Below are 12,118 nucleotides of genomic sequence, written 5' to 3' on the forward strand. Positions count from 1 at the left end.
TCTTGTGGCCATACCTCAGCCCCTGGGGTCATGATTTGAAAAATTTTGAATATACACTTCCTCTAAAAGCTTCCATGCAAGTTTTACTTTTTCTTGAGAAGAAGATTTTTCTTGTTTATTTCAATATAAAATTTTCATCCCCTATTGTGGCCCCATCCTAACCCCCCAGGTCATGATTTAAACAATTTAGAATCTAGATTTCTTCAGGAAGTTTGCACATAAGTTTCACCTTTTCTGGCCCAGTGGTTTTTGAGAAGATTTTTTAATGACCCCACCCTGCTTTTGCCTTCAGCTCAGGTGAGCTAAAAACGAATACACAATACCATGAATGTTCCCAATTTGCCAACATAAAGTTTAAAGAATGAGAGTGCAACAGAATTTCTGCCTGTACAAAGTTCAAAATATTTTGATTCTACAGAGAAATAAGTTCTTCCACCAAGAATATCCTGATTAGTGATTAATCAATGAGCACTACATTTTAAGTATAAACACATCTTTTCATATGTATTCTCTTAATAAATAACACTGATGCATATCTCATTTACTGGTATTTTCATAGGCAGCTAGAGTGGTATTGATTAGCACTGGGTGAGTTTACTGAATAAATACATGTATCTTTATAAAACAACACAAAAAAATTGTGTTGAAAAAAAAAACAGTTTTAATAATAAAAAGTATTTCATTCCTCTTTATAGTGGTACATGTATGAAAGTTTAATAAATGTTCTAATGAATTAATTATGTCAAACTTAACTAATGATGCTACAGCATGCCTTCACTGTCACTTTACTTCATTACAAATCACAGTCTATCTTCATATCACAATAAACTAGAATTATAGGTCAACACAAAACAGACATAAGGAATGGAGAACTAAAAGAGTGACACATTAATTTCACTACAATATTGTGTGTTTATACCTCTTTTTAAAGCCCATCAATGTTAAAACTGGTTAGGATGTACATGTACTATATAATTAATATTATGAAGTTAAAAGAAAACTAACATATCGTGGAACTGAAAGTATACTTATTTTTATGTTTAGATATACATCTTTAACATCTTTTTAAAAAATTACACTAGTTAAACTGTTCATCTAAAAAAAATACTGCAAAAATACCAAATTTTTTGAGATGAAACATAAATTATGTTAAAATATAGAGAATCTCCTTTAGTTAGGCCTTGCACTGTCAGTAAAGCATTAATTACATCTTGTACATGTAAGTAGTATATTTATTGGAAATGCAATCTTAAGGGGAAATGGAATGACTAACACATTGAGCTATACTACTTAAAAAATAAACAACAGTACACTACAAAAAACTGTCCCCTGATAGTCATATTTAACAAGATAACAATCGAAAAACAAAGCTTAAGAATTCAAATCGCTAAAAAATGATGTGTGCATTACAATGTTATTGAGGTATAAAACAAGATGGCAATGTAAACAAACTAGTGATCTGTAGATAACCTCTAACATGTTTCATTACGATAACATGGAAATGAAATTAGCAAACATCTTCATATTGGGGATTTTCGATGCATTTTTAGAAAAGAAAAATGCTTAAATCAAATGCAATATGTCTTCTGGTTTTACTTGAATAATCTCTTTATGCTTGACTGATATGCTTTTATATGAGTTAAGTTCACTTCAGAAATAATACTAGAATTAATCCAGTGATTGCTTTCCTATACATAATTCTAAGAAAGAAGTTCCAAATAAAAACAACATTTGAAAAACAACACACATATAAAAATATTTTGAGACAATTTTGATAAAGATATAGAAGGGTTGTCATCCACAGATCAATCTTTTTTTATTTATAAGTCAACAACCTAGAATCATCATTGAAAAAGTAAGTTTTTTGGAAAATAATTATCCATGTACATATTAAATTTTTTAGACATTCTTTTTTTAAATTTCTATTTAAATGATCAAATTTTTTACAATAATAATTTATCCTTATGATAAATGCACATCAGATGCCCTATCTTATATGATTTTTCCTTTGATGTACATATTCATTATTCATAAAGTTCACTACAGCAAATCACTGACTTTAAGCATCAATGATTTAACAGTAGCACCAGAAGAGTAACATATTATTATTGTGTTTGTTCATGTCTTGGCCATGCGACGGGGACCCCTGCCTGCAGGGCCTTTGGGTTTGTCAAATTTCTTTGTGGCTACATTCTTCTTTGGGTGAATCTCATCATAAACATTTTCTTCTGAAAGTTCTTTTGGATCATCTACTTCCAACTATAAAAAATAAATGAAAAATTAAAGCAGATTGTGATGGGAGTAAAATTCCCAGGGATACATTCCAAAGTTTATTTTCTATCACTGCAAAGAGCAGAGCCTTAAAAAAAAGCACCAAATGAGTCATTTGAGTTGTTTATTATCTCATACAACTCATAATTTCCTTATACTTTTTCTGGATAATATACTTCACCATAAATTGAAGGCCAGACACACCATTTGAGGTACACAACATATTAAAACATCTATAGACACTAAATTTAGCTTTAATACCATTACAGAAAGCTGGAAATAGACTCAAGTAATGTCCTTATTGAATATTTAGATTGTAAGCCTACATCAATCTAAAATACATGTATCTATAGATGCATGTAATAAAAAAAATTTTGTTTATATGTCACTTATGATTCTCTGGGAAGAGACCTAAATGTAGAACTTAATCTGTATGTATAAAACTGATGCCATGTAGTGCTATAAGTAGACCTACCCTTCCTGATTCTAGGGAGATCCTTATATTCAAATAAGAATCATTTACAGTGTCTCAGAAATATATCATTATCATACTTGAATATATATGATACATGTATAGTGTTTTTATCAGAGAAATATTCATGTATTTATTACATAAATCTAATCCTCCTTTGTCTAATTTTTCTTTTCTAAGTTCCTCTTCTTGCCCTTCATTACCGGTACTAGCTGAACAATTTTTTTCCCATATATATCATCCCTTCTCTTCCTTGTTGAAACAAGTTGCCATATTTAATGTTACACCCGCTATTACTTCACAATGTCATCCTGTTATTGCCAAAGTGTGTGATTTAAATACATGTACATCACATTTTTATACTAAAAATAATAGCAAATGCTTCCCCCTTTGGCTCAAAGTCCATACATAAATCCTTTCTGGTAATATAATAAATACATACCTTTTTGGTTATCTCTATTCCCAAGGCCTCTATCCTGGAAATCAGTGGAGATTTACAACTAGAGTATAGCATTCTCTCCTTTATAGAACATTTATATCCAGGCATAGAATAGATGAAGACTGAAACAGAAACAGAGGTTAAACTAAACATTCTTTCTTTGTCATTAGCTTAATGACTTGTTAGAAATAGAAGACAGATTTATAAACAAATCAATATCACTCCTAACTGTCCATCCGAAAGGAAGTATGCCTTGCAGGAAAACTACTGCATGTTGAATTTGCATGTTACTGTTTTCATTTATTCAAAATTTTGCACAACTGTAGGTGAAGGAAATTTTGGCACAGTCACAAATGAATGCCAATAACCCCCCCCCCCCTTCTCTTTTTCTATAAATTATAAGTCAGATAAATTCATACTTGAGCAGATTTTATAAATTTTCAGTTAATATCCTGCCAAAGTACAAAACATGAATCCAGCTGTATAAATACATGAACAGTACATTTTGCCTGTATAGATGAAAATTCATGCATTATTGTGTATAGTGGAACCCTGCTTATCAGGATGCCAATAATAGATGCTTCACCTTCCAGATGAAGTTTATGGGAAACAGAATTTACTTTCATATCTACAAATTACAACACAGATGTTTCATTCACTCCCATGCTAAATTAATCCAGATGATTTGCTAGGGAACACAAGTAGCTGGATTAAAGAGGTTTGACTGTATTAAATTTTGTAATAAAATATCATCAAACCAATAAAGACATATGAATATTGAATGTATTCTAGAATTTTCTTTACACTGAAAGAAATGAACAGATCACCATCACATCATGAGACTGCATTCTTACATGTATGATTGTTGGTGATCTGTTTATTTCATTCAGTTTATAGCTTTAGATTCGATCTCCATTGTACACAACTCAGAATTCATCTTTGAGAATCTTCTGTGTTTTCACCTTGATGTTTTGGTTTCCAATTTTCACTTTGTTTTGTATTTTTCTTTACAATCAAATCAGTAATGATGAGAACCTACCTATGCTTTCTGTGTAATCTCCTTCGTGTGTGTGTTTGAACGTGAAGACATGATATCTGGCACTATCGTCTGGGACTCTGGAGGCCAGGGATTTGATATCTGTGTTGTCTGCCATCTCAAGGTTAATTGTCTCTGTTGGTATATCCAAACTCTATCAAGAAAACATATATATTATACCTGAACTCAGTTGCTAAAACTCCTTCTATTTTAACATATTTTCATCTTCTATACATAATTAAATGATCAAATGCAATGACTCAATATATGCGTACTGTAGATGTACTTTTTTTGGTATTAATCATGCTACATATGCGGTCACAGATTTACAATGGAAATTTGTCTCAGTGTATTTAAATTTAAGATATTACAATGGTAAACAAACAAATCCACGTAATTTCTCACCCGCGGATTGAACAGAAATTATGATTCTGTGGAATTATGACCACATACAAATCATGTACATTTACAGCATTTAACTCAGGCAAATTGTTGTATCATCTCAAACAAATTTTTACATTTTAAAAGTCTCTTGCACTTTGTAAAAACTTGTGCTTGTTATTTATGTACATAATTGGCAAAACCATGATCAACATTAATTTTCATTCTTCATATTCAGTGTACATGTATGTATGCACATGTACACAGACATTTGACATGTAAAACTTTAGACTCACCAGTTGTACATATGTGATTTTACCATCTCTAAGTTCCTCTAACTTTTGTAAAGCTTCTTCAGAGACAGGGAACGAAACACCAGTCATATGTTGATGTTTATCATGTACACTCACGGTGTTGACCTAAAGAGTCATCAAATATGTATTGATATTAAAACTTTATCAAGAACTGACACTTAAACAGAAGACAAAAGTTAACACTGCTAGGTTCAAACTAGAATTTGAAAGAAAACAGTTCACTGTTGCAGTAAAAAGCTATGTCTTAATTCATCAGCAAATCCATAAAGTTATAGTCAGATTTACATTTTCCAAAACATTACCAGAAGTCTCTGATGAGAATGAAGCTCTACGGTTTAAACTTGAAATGGTCTGAGAGGAACTTAATTAACATTTCTCTTTCGAGTTTTACATTATTTACAAAAATATCATTCTTTATATATTCTATCTGTATATCAAGCTAAAATGTAATCCAGTCAAAACTTTACAACAGTAGCATTTTTCAAGATCTTAATAGTACATCATTTCATTTTAGCTAAATAAATATAGAATGGCAATATAATCTTCCTAAAAATCAAAACATCAGATACAGACAGAGAGACAATCAGTGAAAGCATAACCGTCAATCAATTCCACTGGTACCGTAAATGTTTAAATAAAGAGACATACTGATGGGCAATAGACGCTTTACCAATGCATAAGCTCCTCGTGATCAGGTCTTAGAGCTAAATAGTATATTTATAGTAACATTTAATCTGATAGAAATGTAGCTAACAATCTTAAAAAGTTTTGTTTTTCTCCCATTATGGGACCATAAATAAATTTGTTAAATTTTACTTTTTTATAGCTTGTAAATTTATTAAAAAGTTTGCTTCAATATTCAAGAAAGGAGATACAATGATCAAAGACATATTGAGAAATATCTAGATCACAGCCTCAAGAATAATCATGTGGCATTAAAGGCTATGGCAAGACTTTGTGTATCAAGTATCCAGTGTGGAAAAAGTCTTAAAATGTATAAATATTCTTAAAAAATATTAATTGCATTCCAAAGCAAATATTGAACTCATGCACAAAATATAGATGTTTATTTATGGAAAAGCCTTCAATTTATCATTTAGAAAATATATATTTTTACCATATAATATATATATCTGGTAGTAAATACCATTTCCAGTGAATTTTGCACAATAACTAACAGTAGAGATTATAGAAATTATATTCATTAAACATGCTTGATCTCTGAAATTAGAAATGAAGTCTTTTTACATTAAACAATGTGTCACTTACCTCTTTCTTACAAATTTGTAAATAAAATTAAAATTGATATAGGGTATTTATGAATACTTTAAATTCCATTTTTCTTTTACTTCAAACAAACATACAAACAAAAAAAAATCATGATTTCAAATAAATTCTTTATAGCATACAACATCATGGACATGGATAAAACTAAAATTGCTTTAAGTACATACATCATTCTGTTTGATCAACTTCTTCTCTTCTTCTGCAAAGGTCAAAGGTGCAGGTGCATCATGGGAGGCCAAGTGCTTTTTATAGCCCCGTAAATTCACATCTTCCTAAATGCATAATACAAGATTTTTCTTATCTCCATGCAAAAACAACTTCCAGAAGAATATTCAAATGAAAATATCAGTTTCTTTTAATATGAATCCTATCTAATGACCATGGGGAATTATAAGAGATTACTTACTTTTGCAGTGCCAAACATCTCATCTTTGATTAAACCAGTCCCAAACTCTGTTTTCAGTGTGGCACGAGTTGCTGCAAACAACATCTTCTGTCTGACCTGTAGTGAGATGTATTGGAGGGTATAATTATAATCATATGACAAACACAGCATTAGAGAAGCATAATATGTTGAACATCTCAAGCATTATGCTTCACATAAAAAAAACAAAACAATAAAATACTTTCATTGGAATAAAATTATATTTCTGCAAGAATTATCATGTCAAATGTCATGTACATAGTATATTATGATCAGATCCAGACACCTGTACTATCTCAAGTGTAATATATCAACAGATTCTGTTATATATTACACAACAGTGGTCCATGTAAAATGTAATAAGCCTTCATATTGGTGAAAACAATAAAATATTTCCATTTGTAAAAAAGATATGTCATGTACAGACAACCAGATCCATACATGTACATACACTACCTCATGTAATACATGTATATAAAATTCAAAATCTATACAAAAAAACAATCTATGGAAAATGTGTTCAGCCTTACTGGTGAGAAATCTGGAGACCATGAAATGAAGATCCATTGATATCCAAGGTTGTTCTTTGAGTCCAGTCTGTATATGATATAGCATGGCTGTTTCTCTTCCAACATTGGGAGGACTGTTTTGTCATAATGTTTGATGTGTTAAGGAGAAACTTTGAGACTTACATATATTTAGTATATATTTTATAATGCCTGAAATACTAAAAAAATGAGAAAGAAAAAATTGAAAAGGATATCATCTTCCCATGTGCCAACTGGATTTTGACTTCCTGCCAACTCTAATTGTTCTGAAAACGAAAAAAATGAGATTAAAATTTTATAATCAATACAACTATGTACATGTATCCATGTCATATTATGATATGATTTTTCTGAAATAAAAATGACAATATTTTGATCCTTTGAATCATACATTGTTACATTTACTTACATCATATTTATTTAATAAACACAAATATACGATATTTATTCAGGAAAATCTGAGTTGGATTGACAATAGGTAATGCTTACAAATTCTTACTCCATAAAAATTACTAAACCTTAAATCTGCTTTATTTAAAAAAAAATGGAAGTGAAAAAAAGTTGTCTTCATTAGAAACAATATATAAATGACATTTTTTACCATCAATAATGGAAACCTTCACAGCTCTAACACTGCCGTCTTTGCAAGTTGAGAAAAATGATTTCAAATCATCACTAGCTGTAAATATAAACATGATAAAAAACATACGTAGTGATTCTGAATTCCAATTTGATGTCATGATGATATCATATGTTTCTTTGTTCCTTATGAGTTCATAATTAAACAAAATTAGACAGGGGAGGGAACTTTTCTCATGCTGAAAAATAATATGTTTATTTTTGTTTGATATTTTTCAAAAAATTTGAAATTGCTAACTTCAATTCATAATCAGTAGAAAAAAATGAGCTCCTTGGATTCCAAATTGTCATGACTTTTTTATAATAAGCACATGAAAAACAATATAAGTGTTGAGTAATTTATAAATAATTTGTAAATGCTCAACACTCATATTGTTTTTAAAGTGTTTGTCTCATTTTCTGGAATGAAAATCACTGTATTAGGGGTATTTTAGTACATATACATCCCTGCTGATATATAACAATATCATAATGCTTAGACTGATATGATCATATCATATAATATTACCACTGGTGGATATACATGTAATAATAAAATATGTTGTTTTTTTTTTCATTTTTTTTTAAAGTAATAAAAACCAATAGACAACTTTCACCTTCATTAGAATTATTTCTGTTTGTCAGCGTAACATTCATTTTTCTCACTATATCCTTTGTTTGTTTGTTTATCATTTAACGTTCCCTCTCAAGAATTTTTCACTCATATGGAGACGCCAACACCATACAGGGTTTGACACTAAGGCATGTCCGTCCGACCCAGTCTAGTAAATGAGTGGTCCAGTCGTGTAAAATGTACGTGAACTAGACCGATTGGTTGTGTTGATAAAATAATTGTTAAAACCCATTTCAGTCTTTCAAATTAATATTCCAAAAACTTTTAAAGAATTTTTTTAATTTGTCCGATTCTAAACGCAGCCAAGAATGTAATATGATAGAAAAGTTGCGGTAGAAACTAGCGTCGTTCAGTATCAATATGGTATAAATAGTTACTGAAAAAATATATTCTGCAATAAATTTATTATTATTCAGGATAACAAAAATTTATTCAAGTTCGTTGAATGATCTTTAAAGCTTACAATATTCGCATGTCTTGATGAACCCGACTCAATTGGCTAGTCGGTAAAAATCTTTTTTAAATACGCAAGAGAAACGATTTCAAAATTATTTACCTCATTAAAATTAGTGATTTTAAGAAATAAATAAAATTTTAAGTTTGGTTAGGGCTAGTGATTTTATGGTCAGGGCTAGTAAAAATTATGGGAAGTAGCCCAACTGGTCTAGTACTCTTAAAAGTTAATGTAAAACCCTGCTATATCCTTTGTATCTTACCTATAAACATTTTAAACCTTCAAACTTTTTTGCACAATTATGTACTTTCCTGTATTGCCCGGTTTTGAACCAAGAAAGAAAACATAATGAACATATTTGTAAGCCACTGCCCCATAAAGTCCATAATATTATAAAGGGAAAACAATGGGTTGACCCCAGAATGACCTCGCAAGGGGAAATAACTTTTGTAAAAATGAAAGTCGTCTATGCAGGAAGGTCTTTAAATTTGACATACTGAATTTTGGTAGCGTTGATAAACAAAAAAATATAAATGAATTACAAATATGATACACGGGACTATTTACACACATGACTATTTAAATATAATTTTCTAAGGTAAATAAATACATTCTATTTTTAAAGATGTGTAAATAATCCTTTAAAATACGCCCATTTTTGGTCATTAGCACATAAATGAACATCTATAGATAAAAATGTCAAAAGGCACATCAGCCTAGAGAATTATTTAATTTAAATGTTTATGTCAGAAAATGTTACCCTGAATCCCTGTCTGATGTGACATAATGATTGCCAAAGTTGAGAAGCAAAAGTTGTCTTTTTCGATGCCGGAAGAGTGAAATCATCCACGTACAACAGACGCTTATTAAAATGTCTAGATATACGCAATGATAAACACTTAAATTACCAAGATACAGAGTTCTCTTCTCGATTCTGATTCGTTTAAGTTTTAGGTAAAAACCAATAGAAATTGTCCTTACAAATAAGAAATGTAAACAGACGAAAACGAAACGAAATGTAAAGCAACGTGTTTAAAGAGAAGGGAAACATGTCAAAGACATCAGTTGCACACGTTATTCAAGAACAGAATAGGACAGGGGATGTTCTTATTAATGAGAATGTAGACTTTTCGGGATTGCTTTTGTCAGCAAATGTTTTAGACGGGCTCCAAAAGGCAGGCTTTCAGCGCCCATCGCCTATACAACTAAAAGCAATACCACTTGGACGATGTGGTTTAGGTACAAGAAATCCGAAAATTATTAAGTTAATCACACGTAAAATTTTAGGACATTATTATTTCAAAATGTAATGTGTCATTGACCTAAAATTCAATGTCGGATGTTCAAAATAATTTAACAGGAAAGGAGAAAATATATATGGCTGGACCGGGAATCGAACCCGGGATCCTAGTTAGAATAATCTAATTGTGTCTTGGGACAAGCCTTCACCACAGTTAGAATACGTCCCATATACTTGCAATGTAGCAAATCGGAGTGGATTCACTCTGAAAATGATTTTGAAGAATACAAAAGGAGTTGCACTGAAAATAACTACCAAATTAATCATAACAAACCTTTTTGAGATGATATATGTCTTTTAACCTAAAAAATAATCCATATAAATACGAAAATTCAAATCATTTTCTTTGCTTAAAATTTAATGCCATGTTGACATTCGAAACTCTCTGGATTGTTCATAGAAAATGCACAGAGTACGAGTTATCGCCTGTGTTTATTTTGCAACATTGCCAATAAATGGAACGAATTCTATCGTTAAACCGGGTCCGTAGGACAATATCATTTTAACGATAGAATGTTCTGTCTACCGGGACCCATGCATAACTAGTCAGGTGCTCACCGACTGAGCCACCCAGGCCGATATCCACGGCCCAAACCATTACATTCCTCCCTCGATCATCCTTAAATTGTCTTTGCCCTGGAAGACATGTACAACCCAAGTTCTTATTTGCCCCTGGTAGGACTTTCACCTGCAAGTCCAGGGGTGGTCAACAACACCAAATCTGTAACAGGAAAGGTGGACCGGGAATCGACCCAGGACCCCTGCATCACTAGTCAGGTGCTCTATTGACTGAGCTACCCAGGCCAATATCCATGGCCCAAACCATTACAATAAAGTAGTCGATTGCTCTTTCTTCAGGTATCATTTTTAGTCTGAGTGGAGGCATAGCTAGGAGATTCCAGAAAATTTAATTACATGCAATGCAAATTTTCTACTTTTCATCTCTCTGCATACTTGTGTTTCACATTATCTCGGTACTTAAATGTTTAGAAATTGAAATCTAATTTCACAGAGCATGACTGTGTAAATTTGATTGTTTAATAAACATTCATTCTGAAATTAAAATGGCTACAAAAGTCAGGTTTTCAGCACACATCTCCTATACAACTGAAATATAATAATATTCATACTGATAAGAGATAAATAGATTAAGTTCAAAGAATGTTTTAAACTTTTGAAAACAAAATTCATATGGCATGATACAATGGCACCTGCAATATAATGAGAATGGAGTACCGGTAAACAATCTGGAAATTCTTTTAGTGCTTGCAATATCTCTTCAGAGGGCCTGAACTTACGACTAAGACCAAAAACTTCAGTTGATTGTAAGATTTTTCAAAATTAATGATTCTGTTTCAAATTGCAAGCATAAACATGATAAAAGTATCTTTCTACAAACCTTTAAAAATATTTAATCCATTTTCTATTTAATGTAAATTAAAAAGCTATTAGCAGAATTAAATTTTGGTCTTGGTTTTAAGTTTTTTTGTAAAATGGGCCCCTGAATACTCAGGGATTTTTTTAGGGTCTCTCCGGGGCCGAAATTCGGCCCCATTCCCAATGCTGAAAAGAGCATGTTTTTCCCCAAATCATACCTAAAAATTCCCAATATGAAAAAAAGTATTAAGTTGTAAATTATTAAAATAAAATAATGACAAAAAGGTGTTTATGTTCTCTATGTGCGATGTACGAGCCATCCGAGGACTTCCGAGAAGTTATTCGGAATACTATGGATGTTTGCATGCATACCTTTTACGGAAGCGTATTAGGGCCGCAGCAGTATCTTTTATTAATTTGTTTTAACAAATTACTAATTTGTTATAACAGATTACTAATTTGTTATAACAGATTATTAATTTGTTATAACAAATTAGTAATTTGTTATAACAAATTATCAATTTGTTAAAACAAATTAGTAATTTGTTATAACAAATTATCAA

The 12,118-nt window shown here is 31.0% G+C and overlaps 2 protein-coding genes across 2 annotated transcripts in view; one reads left to right on the forward strand and one right to left on the reverse strand.

Moving 5' to 3' along the window:
- The window catches only part of LOC133184821 (probable ATP-dependent RNA helicase DDX20), a 40,013-nt gene that overhangs the window by 19,427 nt on the left and 8,468 nt on the right, over positions 1–12,118 (forward strand). Inside the window, exon 2 of the mRNA XM_061319904.1 lies at positions 9,922–10,117. Within this exon, the coding sequence (XP_061175888.1) occupies positions 9,928–10,117 (190 nt within the window). The 5' untranslated portion in view covers positions 9,922–9,927. The remainder of the gene's footprint in view (positions 1–9,921; positions 10,118–12,118) is intronic.
- LOC133184822 (twinfilin-1-like) lies at positions 527–9,725 on the reverse strand. The gene is made up of 10 exons (XM_061319905.1): positions 9,639–9,725; positions 7,774–7,851; positions 7,386–7,438; positions 7,155–7,280; positions 6,607–6,702; positions 6,368–6,472; positions 4,896–5,018; positions 4,222–4,372; positions 3,186–3,304; positions 527–2,259 (listed from the first exon to the last, which is right to left on the reverse strand). Exons 1-10 carry the CDS (start codon positions 9,661–9,663, stop codon positions 2,119–2,121), a joined length of 1,017 nt encoding a protein of 338 aa, XP_061175889.1. The 5' UTR covers positions 9,664–9,725; the 3' UTR covers positions 527–2,118.

Source organism: Saccostrea echinata, unplaced genomic scaffold (genome assembly GCF_033153115.1).
Source record: "Saccostrea echinata isolate AGI-Se365-2 ecotype Australia unplaced genomic scaffold, CSIRO_AGI_Sech_v1 ptg000011l, whole genome shotgun sequence".
NCBI classification, from domain to species: Eukaryota; Metazoa; Mollusca; class Bivalvia; order Ostreida; family Ostreidae; genus Saccostrea; species Saccostrea echinata.

What these genes read in the sequence shown, in the direction of transcription:
- LOC133184822 (XM_061319905.1), bottom strand. Translation starts at nt 9,663, where the DNA reads ATGTCACATCAGACAGGGATTCAGG. An exon ending in AGATGTTTGGCACTGCAAAA is followed by an intron (nt 6,473 to 6,606) that starts GTAAGTAATCTC and finishes TTATGCATTTAG; the next exon opens with GAAGATGTGAATTTACGGGG. An exon ending in GAATAGAGATAACCAAAAAG is followed by an intron (nt 2,260 to 3,185) that starts GTATGTATTTAT and finishes TATTTTTTATAG; the next exon opens with TTGGAAGTAGATGATCCAAA.